Here is a 14346-nt window from a genome sequence, read left to right as displayed (position 1 = left end):
TTCGAGGGATACCGCCTCGGCGCCCCCGGGGCGGGAGTCTCGCACTCTGGACTCGTTTGGGAGGAAGGCCTACCAATCTTCCATGCTCGTGACCCGAATCCAGTCTTACCAGCTCTACACGAGCATCCACATGCGGAATAATGTGAAGCAACTGGCGGACCTGGTTGACAAGCTCCCGCCGGAGCAGTCCAGGCGTTTTCAGGAGGTGGTCAGGCAGCTGAAGGCGTGAAGAAAGTTCATGTCCAGGGGTATATATGACACCTGTGACGTGGCATCTCATGCTGCGGCCCAAGGTATAGTGATGCGCAGGCTCTCATGGCTGCGTGCCTCTGACCTGGACAACCGCACCCAGCAGAGACTGGCCGACGTCCCTTGCCGGGGGGATAATATTTTTGGCGAAAAGGTCGAGCAGCTGGTGGACTAACTGCACCAGCGGGAAACCGCTCTCGACAAGCTCTCCCACCGGGCGCCTTCAGCATCCACCTCAGCAGGTGGACGTTTTTCCCGGGCCCGGCAGGCTGCGCCCTATGCTTTTACCAAGTGTAGGTACACCCAGCCAGCCCGAAGGCCTCATCAGGCACAGGGACAGTCCCAGCGCGCTCGTTCTCGTCAACAGCGTGCGCCTAAGCAGCCCCCTGCGCCTCCACAGCAAAAGCCGGGGACGGGCTTTTGACTGGATCCATGGGAACATAGCCGCCCTCAAAGTGTCCGTACCGGACGATCTGCCGGTCGGAGGGAGGTTAAAATTTTTTCACCAAAGGTGGCCTCTCATAACCTCCGACCAGTGGGTTCTCCAAATAGTGCGGTGCGGATACGCCCTGAATTTGGCCTCCCTGCCACCAAATTGTCCTCCGGGAGCTCAATCCTTCAGCTCCCATCACAAGCAGGTACTTGCAGAGGAACTCTCCGCCCTTCTCAGCGCCAATGCGGTCGAGCCCGTACCACCCGGGCAGGAAGGGCAGGGATTCTATTCCAGGTACTTCCTTGTGGAAAAGAAAACAGGGGGGATGCGTCCCATCCTAGACCTGAGAGGGCTGAACAAATTCCTGGTCAAAGAAAAGTTCAGGATGCTTTCCTTGGGCACCCTTCTGCCAATGATTCAGAAAAACGATTGGCTATGTTCCCTGGATTTAAAGGACGCATACACTCACATCCCGATACTGCCAGCTCACAGACAGTATCTCAGATTCCGCCTGGGCGCACGGCACTTTCAGTATTGTGTGCTGCCCTTTGGGCTCGCCTCTGCCCCACGGGTGTTTACAAAGTGTCTCGTGGTGGTAGCGGCGTATCTACGCAAGCTGGGATTGCACGTGTTCCCATATCTCGACGATTGGCTGGTCAAGAACACCTCGGAGGCAGGAGCCCTCCGGTCCATGCAGTGCACTATTCAACTCCTGGAGCTACTGGGGTTTGTGATAAATTACCCAAAGTCCCATCTCCAGCCAGCCCAGTCTCTGGAATTCATAGGAGCTCTGCTGAATACCCAGACAGCTCAGGCCTTCCTTCCCGAAGCGAGGGCCAACAACCTCCTGTCCCTGGCTTCACAGACCAGAGCGTCTCAGCAGATCACAGCTCGGCAGATGTTGAGACTTCTGGGTCATATGGCCTCTACAGTTCATGTGACTCCCATGGCTCGTCTTCACATGAGATCTGCTCAATGGACCCTAGCTTCCCAGTGGTTTCAAGCCACCGGGAATCTAGAAGATGTCATCCGCCTCTCTGCCAGTTGCCGCACTTCACTGCACTGGTGGACCATTCGGACCAATTTGACCCTGGGACGTCCATTCCAAATTCCACAGCCCACGAAGGTGGTGACGACGGATGCATCTCGCCTGGGGTGGGGAGCTCATGTCGATGGGCTTCACACCCAGGGTCTGTGGTCCCTCCAGGAAAAGGATCTGTAGATCAACCTCCTGGAGCTCCGAGTGATCTGGAACGCACTGAAGGCTTTCAGAGATTGGCTGTCCTATCAAATTATTCAAATTCGGACAGACAATCAGGTTGCAATGTATTACGTCAACAAGCAGGGGGGCACCGGATCTCGCCCCCTGTGTCAGGAAGCCGTCGGAATGTGGCGTTGGGCTTGTCAGTTCGGCATGCTCCTCCAAGCCACATACCTGGCAGGCGTAAACAACAGTCTGGCCGACAGACTGAGCAGAGTCATGCAACCGCACGAGTGGTCGCTCCATTCCAGAGTGGTACGCAAGATCTTCCGAGAGTGGGGCACCCCCTCGGTGGACCTTTTCGCCTCTCAGACCAACCACAAGCTGCCTCTGTTCTGTTCCAGACTACAGGCACATGGCAGACTAGCGTCGGATGCCTTTCTCCTTCATTGGGGGACCGGCCTCCTGTATGCTTATCCTCCCATACCTTTGGTGGGGAAGACCTTACTGAAGCTCAAGCAAGACCGCGGCACCATGATTCTGATCGCGCCCTTTTGGCCCCGTCAGATCTGGTTCCCTCTTCTTCTGGAGTTGTCCTCCGAAGAACCGTGGAGATTGGAGTGTTTTCCGACTCTCATTTCGCAGAACGACGGAGCATTGCTGCACCCCAACCTTCAGTCTCTGGCTCTCACGGCCTGGATGTTGAGGGCGTAGACTTCACTGCGTTGGGTCTGTCTGAGGGTGTCTCCCGTGTCTTGCTTGCCTGTAGGAAGGATTCCACTAAAAAGAGCTACTTTTTCAAGTGGAGGAGGTTTGTCGTTTGGTGTGAGAGCAAGGCCCTAGAACCTCGTTCTTGCCCTGCACAGAACCTGCTTGAATACCTTCTGCACTTATCAGAGTCTGGCCTCAAGACCAACTCAGTAAGGAATCACCTTAGTGCGATTAGTGCTTACCATTATCGTGTGGAAGGTAAAGCCATCTCTGGAGAGCCTTTGGTTGTTCGATTCATGAGAGGCTTGCTTTTGTCAAAGCCCCCTATCAAGCCTCCTGCAGTGTCATGGGATCTCAACGTCGTCCTCACCCAGCTGATGAAACCTCCTTTGAGCCACTGAATACCTGCCATCTGAAGTACTTGACCTGGAAGGTCATTTTCTTGGTGGCAGTTACTTCAGCTCGTAGAGTCAGTGAGCTTCAAGCCCTGGTAGCTCATGCTCCGTATACCAAATTTCATCACAACAGAGTAGTGCTCCACACTCACCCAAAGTTCCTGCCGAAGGCGGTGTCGGAGTTCCATCTTAACTAGTCAATTGTCTTGCCAACATTCTTTCCCAGGCCGCATACCCGCCCTGCTGAACGTCAGTTGCACACATTGGACTGCAAGAGAGCATTGGCCTTCTACTTGGAGCGGACACAGCCCCACAGACAGTCCGCCCAATTGTTTGTTTCTTTCGACCCTAACAGGATAGGGGTCGCTGTCGGGAAACGCACCATTTCCAATTGGCTAGCAGATTGCATTTCCTTCACTTACGCCCAGGCTGGGCTGACTCTTGAGGGTCATGTCACGGCTCACAGTGTCAGAGCCATGGCAGCGTCGGTGGCTCACTTGAAGTCAGCCACTATTGAAGAGATTTGCAAGGCTGCAACGTGGTCATCTGTCCACACATTCACATCACATTACTGCCTCCAGCAGGATACCCGACGCGACAGTCGGTTCGGGCAGTCGGTGCTGCAGAATCTGTTTGGGGTGTAAATCCAACTCCACCCTCCAAGACCCGAATTTATTCTGGTCAGGCTGCACTCTCAGTTAGTTGTTCTTCGTAGGTCAATTTCTGTTATGCCCTCGCCGTTGCGAGGTTCCATTGACCTGGGTTCTTGTTTTGAGTGAGCCTGAGAGCTAGGGATACCCCAGTCGTGAGAACAAGCAGCCTGCTTGTCCTCGGAGAAAGTGAATGATACATACCTGTAGCAGGTGTTCTCCGAGGACAGCAGGCTGATTGTTCTCACCTACCCTCCCTCCTCCCCTTTGGAGTTGCGTTTCATAATTTTTGCTTGTCATTCAAATGAGCGGGAACGGTCACGCACGGGCGGGAAGACGGCCGCGCATGCGCGGTGGGCGTGCCCTGTGTGCGGACCGCCCGCGAAGTTTTTGTTCTGGTTGGTGGGGGCTGCCGTGGACGTCAACCCAGTCGTGAGAACAATCAGCCTGCTGTCCTCGGAGAACACCTGCTACAGGTATGTATCATTCACTTTACTGGATGTTCTTAATTTCTTGATGTAAGTCGCATTGAACTCTGTGTGGGAATAATAGTGACTAATAAGAAATAAAGGAGTCTTTTTATTAAGCTGTGGGAAAAAGGGCCCTGTGGTAATGGCAGGGGCTGTTTTTTTCACGCAGGAAACACCAGAAAGGAGTGAAATATTCTACAGTGCAGAAATCAGTCTAAAGAAGAGCAGAACACACGTTTATAGTGATAATAAAAGCTTTATTTGTGCTATTCTGTAAAATGTCCCGATGTGGCCACGTTTTGTCTCAATAGAGGCTGCTGCGGTCCGAAAGGGCACATACATGTAATAGAGCTAAAATCCAATGAAAGCAGCGACAATCAGCCTTGCAGCTTGCAGGGTTGATAGAAACACAGCAACTGTCTCTCTCATTCAAGGTTCAGAGAGACAGTTGCTATGTTTCTGTCGACCCTGTGAACTGCAAGGCTGATTGTTGCTGCTTTCATTGGATTTTAGCTCTATTGCGTGTATGTTCCCTTTGGGACTGCAATAGCTTGTAGTGAGTGTTTTAGCTGATGCAGCTTGTAGTGAGCTGAAATGTGGCCACTTCAGGACATTGTACACAGTGGCACGAATAAAGCCTTTTTATCTTATTAAATGTGTGTTCTGCTCTTCTTTGGACTATTTTTCCTACGTGCCAGGGACCTTTTTACTGCAGTAGGTAAAATGCTCCCCCCCCCCCCCCCCCCAATGGCCATTCGATAAGATAATTCTTACTGCGTGGACATGTAGTAGGGAGTACTTACCCGCCACCCATTGAATCCATCAGAAATCACCAATGAAATCATAAACAGCATGACCATCATGGAATCTTGGGCATCAGCATTTAAGTTAAAACTCAACAGAGAAAAAAACACAATGGGGCTTATTTTCAAAGCACTTAGCCTTCCAAAGTTCCATAGAAACCTATGGAACTTTGGAAGGCTAAGTGCTTTGAAAATACACCCAAATGTCTCATTTTCTCATCCCAACACAACACTAAACATAGTAACATAGTAGATGACGGCAGAAAAAAGACCTGCACGGTCTATCCAGTCTGCCCAACAAGATAAACTCACATGTGCTACTTTTTGTGTATACCTTACCTTGATTTGTACCTGTCCTTTTCAGGGCACAGACCGTATAAGTCTGCCCAGCACTATTCCCGCCTCCCAACCACCAGTCCCGCCTCCCACCACCGGCTCTGGGACATCTAAAACTGCTGTACCATATGGAGAGCAGAATTCATAGTCAGAACTTGGATGGCCATTATTTCTCATGTGTTTTTAGAAGCTGTATCAGCAAACCCTGTACTAAAAGGTATTATATACATACAGACTTGGATGTCTATTCCAAGTTAACTCATTTCTGAAGTTGTAATTTTACCATACATATTAGGCCAACAATTTTCCCTATAGAAACTGACATTAAGGCATTACAAAAACTAGATGCCACTTGTTAGCATAAAGCTTGCTCAATTACCTGCACCATATGCTACAGCTTCATCAGGGTTTATACTTTTGTTGAGTTCTTTGCCATTGAAGAAGTCCTGCAGCAGCTTCTGGATCTTGGGGATACGGGTGGACCCGCCAACCAGAACAATATCATGGATCTGGGACTTGTCCAGCTTGGCATCACGAAGTGCCTTTTCCACTGGGTCCAGGGTGCCTCAGAAGAGGTCTGCGTTCAACACACAGCACTAAACACACAACTACCATCAATGCCTTGGGCTGTTCTCTCCCAATCTCAGACAACCTGAAAATCCTAGGCATTACCATATACCGCAACCTGATACTCGAAAACCAAGCCAAGGCCACGACAAAGACAATATTCTACACAATGTGGAAACACATAAAACCTTACTTCCCTAGGGACATTATCCGCAACATGATCCAAGCAATGGTGCTAGCCCATGTAGACTACTGCAATGGAATCTATGCGGGTTGCAAAGACCAAGTCATAAGAAAACTACGGACGGCACAAAACACAACAGCCAGACTTATCTACGGAAAAACATGATTCGAAAGCGTGAAACCCCTCCTACAAGGTATACACTGGCTACCAATTAATGCGCGCATAGCCTTCAAGATATGCTCTGTCGTACACAGAATTATCTACAGACTTGCACCAGGCTACATGACCAAACTAACTGATCTACAAATAAGAAACACGATGAAAACAGCGAGATCATATGTAATCCTCCACTACCCCAGATGCAAGGGCCTGAAATAGAAATCATCATACACCTCCAGCTTTTCCTTCATAATCACCCAACTCTGGAACTCATTACCAAAAGACCTGAAACTCGCGAACAACTACCTGAACTTCCAAAAATACCTAAACACCAACCTTTTCAGGAAGTTCTTCCCCTCAGCATCAGCCTAATTTTCAAGACCACTGAAAATCACCCAAAATTTATTTATTTATTTATTTATTGCATTTGTATCCCACATTTTCCCACCTATTTGCAGGCTCAATGTGGCTTACATAGTTTGATGTGACAGTGTCATACAGGATATCAGATACAATTAGTGATGTGCTAAGATTAAATAATGGAAGAAAGAAGGAAGGAAGGTGTTAGGCGGGTAAGTATAGACGGTGAACTTTCATAGCTGGTTGTGTTGGTAAGGAGGATTAGTAGAGTTGTAAGTTCTCTTTGTAGGCCTTGTTGAAGTAATATGTCTTCAGAGATTTGCGAAAGTTGTTTGTTTCTTCGATTGTTTAAGGTCTGTAGGTAATGCATTCCATAACTGCGTGCTCATGTAGGAGAAGGTAGAGGCATGCATCAGCTTGTATTTTAGACCTTTACAGCTGGGAAAGTGCAGATTGAGAAATTTGCGGGATGATCTTCTGGCGTTTCTGGGAGGTAAGTCCACGAGATTTAGCATGTAGATTGGGGCATCTGCGTGAATGATTTTGTGTACAATCGTGCAGATCTTGAATGCAATGCATTCTTTAAGTGGGAGTCAGTGAAGTTTCTCTCTTAGGGGTTTTGTGCTTTCATATTTAAACGGACAACATTGATGCAAACCTCAATTTCGCCAATTCAGCCCATTCCACCCCAAACATATACTGTAAACGCAGACTGTGCAACTGCTGACCATTTGTACTAAGTACTCTACATCAAACTAATCTGAAACTCTCTCTCGTGAAACATGTAAGGCACATTGAACCTACCAATGGGTGGAAAAATGTGGGATACGAATGCAATAAAAATAAACAAATAACTACTTAAATTGGGCCACATAAATAGCATTCCTATTTTTAAGTGGTTCAGCTTATGCGATCAAGGGCTAAAATAATTTATTTATTTTATTTATTTATTTGTTACATTTGTATCCCACATTTTCCCACCTATTTGCAGGTTAAATGTGGCTTACATAGTACCGTAATGGCGTGCGCCAGTTCCGGTGTTAACAAATACAAGGTGTTATTGTGGTAGAATAAGGTTCATATATGGTAGATGTGTTGGGGAACTAAGGGGGGAAGAGGGAAGTTGAGGTGTGTCCATTACAATCTTTGGTTTTGATGTGTTGCAGGTATTCAGGCTTTTATGTTGGGTTGGTGAGATATGCCTTCCTGAATAGATTTGTTTTTAGTTCTTGCCGGAAATTTAGGTGGTCGTACTTTGTTTTTACTATTTTTGGTAGTGCGTTCCATAGTTGTAGCTTAAATAGGAAAAGCTGGATGCATACATTGATTTGTATTTGAGTCCTTTGCTGTTTGGGTAGTGAAGATTTAGGTATGTTTGTGCTGATCTTGTTGTGTTCTGGTTGGCAGGTCTATGAGGTCTATCGTATTCCGGGGCTTCAGCGTAGATAATTTTATGAACCAGGGTGCAGATTTTGAAACTAATATGTTCTTTGATTGGTAGCCAGTGCAGTTTTTCTTGGAGTGGTTTGGCACTTTCAAAACACGTTTTTCCAAATGTGAGCCTGGCTGCTGTGTTTTAATCAGTCTGAAGTTTCTTTATAATTTGTTCTTTGCAACCCGCTTAGATTCCGTTGCAGTAGTCTGCATGGCTTAGTACCATTTGAGTTTCCACATTGAGTGAAACGTTTTCTTTATGGTAGATTTCGCTTGGTTCTCTAGTGAGAGGTTTTGGTCGATTGCTACTCCGAGAATTCGGTCCGCAGGGTATTCACCCGGGGATGGGTCCAGTTCATTGATGAAATTTTTGATGTCCTTATGGTCCTGAGGTAGCGATTTGTGTAGATTTGCAATTTTTTCGTTGAAGTATTTAGCAAGGTTGTCTGCAGATGGGATCTCAGTATTGGTTGTGGTGATTGTCGTTATATCTAGTAATTTATTCACGAGATCGTATAGTTTCTTTGTGTCTTTGTACTGTGGTCCTATTTTGGTTTTGTAGTATGATTTTTTGGCCTGACTTATTGCGTATTTGTATTTCCTTTGTGATTGTTTCCATGCGTAGAGTGAATGTTCATCTTTTATTTTTTTCCATGCACGTTCCGATTTTCTGGATTGTGTTTTTAGTTTTTTCAGTTCTTCGTTGAACCACAGCGTCGAGTTGTGCCTGCGAGAGGTTCTTGTTCATAATGGTGCTATTTCGTCTAATATATATTTGCATCTTTTATCCCATTCTGAGAGGTAATGTATGGAGTTCGTTTGTGTTGTCCAATCATTATTATATATTTGTTTCCAGAATGTCAACGCGTCTATTTGGCCTCTCGTGGTGTAGGATGTGAGTTCTCGTGTGTGGAGAGAACCTTTTTTCCGCAATTTTAGGGATAGGTTTAGTATGTAATGGTCGGTCCATGGTGTTTCTGTCCATTTAGTTTCTGTTATCTTTAGGTTCTGGTCTGTGGACAGTTTATATGAGATGAGGTCGAGTGTGTGCTGTTTCGCATGGGTTGGTTGCATGTGTGGCCATTTAAGATCGCATAAATGAAGGAAGTCTTTGCATTCTCATGCATTGGCGGATTAAGATGAAGGTTAATGCCTCCCAGCACCAGTACATTGGAGTTGGGTATGCAAGTATTTGAGATGAAGTCCATGAAGTTTGACTGGTATGCATTCCAATTGCATGGTGGTCTGTAAAACAGGACACAATTTAGGTGGTCGAGCAGGGATTTGTGTTGGATTCTGATTGAGGCTATTTCATGTTGGGTTGTTATGGATTCGTCTGTGGTTTCGATGTTGAAATGGGATCAGTGTATAAGTGCTATGCCTCCACCTCTCTTTTCCTTTGTGGTCCAGTGAGTGATTTTATATCCTGGGGGGCATAGGTTTAGGATGATTGGGTCCTCTTGATTATGGATCCAGGTTTCAGTGATGAAGAGTAGATCAAGTTTTGCTGACATGATCCAGTCTGATACTATTGTTTTGTTTACTGTGGATCTGGCATTGACGTAGCCTATTTGAATATTTTGGTATGGGTCTTCTGTGTTTGGTATTAAGTGGACTTTTCTCAGTTGTCGTTTCATAGTTTGTGAGGGTTTTTAATGATATTTTTTTTCCTTTTTGTTGAGGGTAAGGGCATGTAATCACTTTAGTGGCTGACCTAAAATTGGATATTCAATGCCGGTGCCCGGACATGGCCTGGCATTGAATATCCGAGAATACGGCTGGTGGATGAATGTCGGCTGGATGATTACCAGCATTTTATGCTTATCCAAACTGTGCGCAAGTAACAAGAGAAAGTTTCGTTGAGATGTTTCCCATTTTGTATTTAGTTATAAAACTGATTAAGGACAAACATGATATAGATTCTTTCCAAAATAGGGTAAAGGAGTCCAGACACTGGTCTACACTGTGGACATTCTACCAACCTGATGCACAAACCAGAATAAAAAAGCCCATTGATGTTACTGAATGTGAGGATTGTATGCTCTGAAAAATTACAATCCAGAGCAGTGCATTTCTCAAATTATTTTCTAATATATAAACGTCATTTCATTGTAATAAAATTCCCCTACTAACACTATAAGCTGAACAGTACTTGTACTTGAAAACAATCATTGCAAGCTCCTTTTTCATAGAATCTAGCTTCTCCACACCACAAGTTTGATTAAAGTGCTTCATCTTCATCATGCCCAACAGAGCCTGGAAATTCCAAGCCAGAATATGTACAATAATTTAAATAATGAAAGACCATATTTTACCTCCAAGCAAAATAGCCTCTGCACACATGGACTTCAGCTAATGAAAACAAACTAAAAGCCGTAGTGCTTTTACAATAGCTGACTTTGCACCACATTTGGAATGACAGCTGATGTCATATCTCTTAAGTGAATTCCTTCAAAAAGGTGGTAAATAAAGCCTAATAAATAAACAAATATCTCCACAGAGAGGCTACTTCCTAAGGACCTTATCAACCCAAATTTACAGACTTAAATTCCCGCTAAGCTTTTGTATCAAAATCATTTATTTGGAGCACTCTACTTACCATTTGATCTACTATGCAAGATTATAACTGCATTCCTTGCAATTGCATTACACACACACACACACAAATAAATAAATAATGCAATGAGTAAACCTCCCCACCCCCACACACACTACCTTACAGTCCCTAGTGATCTAGTGGTATATTCAGTGCAGGAGTGTTCCCCAGTCGCTCTTGCCCATTTCAGCTCTTTTCTCAAAATGACTTCCTTGACCTTATCCAGCAGTTTTGCGAGATTGCTTCTAGAGATCATACCAGCCATTTTGAGAGCAGGGTCAGCATGAACAAGAACGACTGGCATCACTCCTGCCCTTACTATACCCCTAGACAACTAGGGATTATAAAATATATCTGAAGGGGACACCTACGGGTGGGCAGGGGGTGAGGTATCTCCTGTTTGGAGGAGAGGGGGAGGGAGAGAGGGAGACAGGATAAAGCACCAAGTTTTGGCATCCACTGAAAATACACGGTCAGTTTTGGCCAAAACAAGGGAGAAAAAGGATTTGGAGCCAGTTTCGGCACTGAACCCAAAATTTGGTCAGCCTCTACCTCTGTTTATAATTTACTCACATACATTGTGTGTTCCATTTCCACTCCACATGAATTCTGTCCATGTGCATGCTCACTGTCAAAGGATGTGCCATCAAGCAGCATGTGTGTTTGTAGGCTGATTATAATTTTATAGGAGAATATATACACAGGTTTGTTACGACCTATAAGTGCATTCACTCTGCAGCTCCTCAGTACCTCTCCACTCTCATCTCTCCCTACATTCCTCCCCGGGAACTCCGTTCACTGGGTAAATCTCTCTTATCTGCACCCTTCTCCTCCACTGCTAACTGCAAACTCCGTTCCTTTTAGCTTGCTACACCATATGCCGGTACCTCAAGCTCCATCTCTGGCCGTCTTCAAATCTAAGCTAAAAGCCCACCTTTTTGATGCTGCTTTTAACTCCTAACCCTTATTCACTTGTTCAGAACCCTTATTTTATCATCCTCACTTTAATATTCCCTTATCTCGTTTGTCCTCTTTGTCTGGCCTAATTAGATTGTAAGCTCTGTCAAGCAGGGACTGTCTCTTCATGTTCAAGTGTACAGCGCTGTGTACGTCTAGTAGCGCTTTAGAAATGATTAGTAGTAGTAGTGCTCCTGCCCCTGCTGTCTTCCTCATTGAAAATGGCTGCTGTGACTTCCAGCGGCAATTTTGAGATTGGAGCCATTACTGGCAGGGGAGGAGGAGGTATTGTAGACACCACGAGGGAGGGAGAAAGGAGAAGGCTACTTGAATATTATCCCTCTGTTTATATTCGTGTTAACATTCCCCCCCCCCCCCCCCCCCCCCTTGTTAGGGGAAAATGTTATCTCGGTTTATATTTGGATGAGTATATATGGTAATAAGGTGCTTGTCAAGTAAAGCATCATTTATATAACCTTAATATTTCATCTTGTGTCTTTCATATTCTAGCTCGTTTGATGAGTACAGTTCAGAATTAAAGTCTGGAAGACTGGAATGGAGCCCAGTACACAAGTCTGAGAAGTTCTGGAGAGAGAATGCAGGAAGGCTGAATGAAAAGAACTACGAGTTACTAAAGTAAGTTGTCTTTATTGCATGTTTCATAGAATTGTGATTACTTCTAAATGAGTTTTTCTTTGTTTTATGTAGTTTGTTTTTTTTAATCAAACCATTGATCAAGGATTTTAGCTGATGATCTTTAGTTACCTAGGTTGTGCACGCATCTTAGGAGGGATGTCTCTTGCTATGTTTGTTAAGACTACTAAGATTCATTTAGGCAGAGGCAGGTGGCACCTTATAATAACCACCCAGTTTACTGAGACATGAGCTTTCGAGGATCAGAGTCCATTGTCAAGTTCTGTCTGACAAAATAGACTCTGGTCCTCGAACGAATATGCCTCAATGGATAGGTTAGTCTACAAGGTGCCTCTTGTCTCTATCAAATTTGTTACAAAAGACTAACATGGCTACCTCTTTTAAAGTTTTAAGACCCTTTTAGAATGATGTGTGCTACTCAGTTATCTGGCTTGCGTTATTTCATTTCATTTTTAGACTGTAAAACAGTTTGAACTTGGGAAAGTGGTCATTAGCTAGAACTATGTGAATATGCAGTGGGTAAAATTTGTAGCAACTATAAAACTGAGTACATTTAGTTTTAATGTCATGGTTAATACGAGACAGGTAATGTTGAGAACAGTGGCAGAAGAAGATCTTGTTAAGGATGCTATTGCAATTATTTAATGCTTGCTTTTTCCTATACCAGGATATGGTAATGTTCAGTATAACAAACTTTACACCAAAATTCCCCTCAGCCTTGTAAGTTCTTAAGGAATGCAAGATTATCTTTTTTTAAAGCAGGAGTTTTATTCCTCCTGCTATGGTTATGGTCACTACATCATTAGACCCTTATGGATCAGCTAGCAAGGTGTTGAGCCTCCTTCTGTATTGAATGCATTCCAAGTTTCATCCAAAATGTGAGATTGTTGGTAGGATTGTGTACATTACAACTGAACCAATTGCAGCTTACGCAGAATTCTGCCACACTGTTGTTGCTGAGACTAAGCTAGGGAAGCACATTTCTCTAGTCCTGGAGGCTTTGCTTTGGGTACTGGTCTCACTCTTTAGTGATTTTTAGGACTTGACTGTTAGACGCACGTTATTTGAAGGATCATTTGATTTGTTATTGACCTGTTAAGTCTCTTTATTTCTTCCAACACTGTCTGTTACGAATGCCTGCAGCCAGAGAGGTTTGTTGGGTGGAAATGACAGAGAGCTTGTTCTTCCACCAGTCCAAAACTGTGCCCTCGATTCTAAAGGACTTCAGAGCTTCAAAATCTTATCTGAGTTATCACAAGCACTGCAAGATTCATTTTTGAACTTGCATCACAGCCAGCATTTGTCACCATACCAATAACATATAGACAGTTCTGTATAATGCCACAGTATCACTACATCTACACCTGCCAGTAATCAGAAGAGTGGTTTTATTATTATTATAGGCTCAGCATAGTTACATTCATTGTCAATAACATGATTAAACCAACAAGTCAATATTGCTAATTAACTACTCTAATTTCAATTTTAAGATGTTTTCTCCTCCCCCATGAGGTACATAGTACCCGCACTGATATGATGTGAATGTGGTTACAATACGATACTTGATCCGGATCTGGCTTTTTGCCATTTTTGGGATACACATTGTAGAAGCCATTGATTTTATTTATTATATGTTTTACATTATGCAAGCCGCTTGGAACCTATGAATGAGTTGGGATAAACTGAAGTTATAAATCAATGAAATAAATAGAATAAAGACCAAGAAGGCACCATTAATATCTGATAGTTCAGACCTTACACTTGAAGCTGATGACTCCCAAATCTACCTTTCTACCCCTGATATCTCACCTTCCATCCAAACCAAAGTTTCAGCATGCTTGTCTGACATTGCTGTATGGATGTCTCAACGCCACCTGAAATTAAATATGACCAAAACCGAGCTTCTCATTTTCCCCCCCAAACCCACCTCCCCGCTCCCCCCGTTTTCTATTTCTGTTGATGGCTCTCTCATTCTCCCTGTCTCCTCAGCTCGAAACCTTGGGGTCATCTTTGACTCTTCTCTCTCCTTCTCTGCTCATATCCAGCAGATTGCCAAGACCTGTCGTTTCTTTCTTTACAATATCCGTAAAATCCGCCCCTTTCTTTCCGAGCACTCTACCAAAACCCTCATCCACACCCTTGTCACCTCTCGTTTAGACTACTGCAATCTGCTTCTTGCTGGCCTCC

General features: G+C 44.7%; 1 protein-coding gene across 2 annotated transcripts in view; it reads left to right on the top strand.

Moving 5' to 3' along the window:
• The window catches only part of ATP6V1H (ATPase H+ transporting V1 subunit H), a 228610-nt gene that overhangs the window by 145243 nt on the left and 69021 nt on the right, over window positions 1–14346 (top strand). For both annotated transcript variants that reach the window (XM_030214410.1, XM_030214419.1), the window contains exon 12: window positions 12016–12141. In XM_030214410.1, the coding sequence (XP_030070270.1) occupies window positions 12016–12141 (126 nt within the window). The remainder of the gene's footprint in view (window positions 1–12015; window positions 12142–14346) is intronic.

This window comes from Microcaecilia unicolor, chromosome 1 (assembly GCF_901765095.1).
Source record: "Microcaecilia unicolor chromosome 1, aMicUni1.1, whole genome shotgun sequence".
NCBI classification, from domain to species: domain Eukaryota; kingdom Metazoa; phylum Chordata; class Amphibia; order Gymnophiona; family Siphonopidae; genus Microcaecilia; species Microcaecilia unicolor.
Note: the sequence above shows the minus strand (reverse complement) of the source record. Positions and strands in the feature narration are given on the sequence as shown.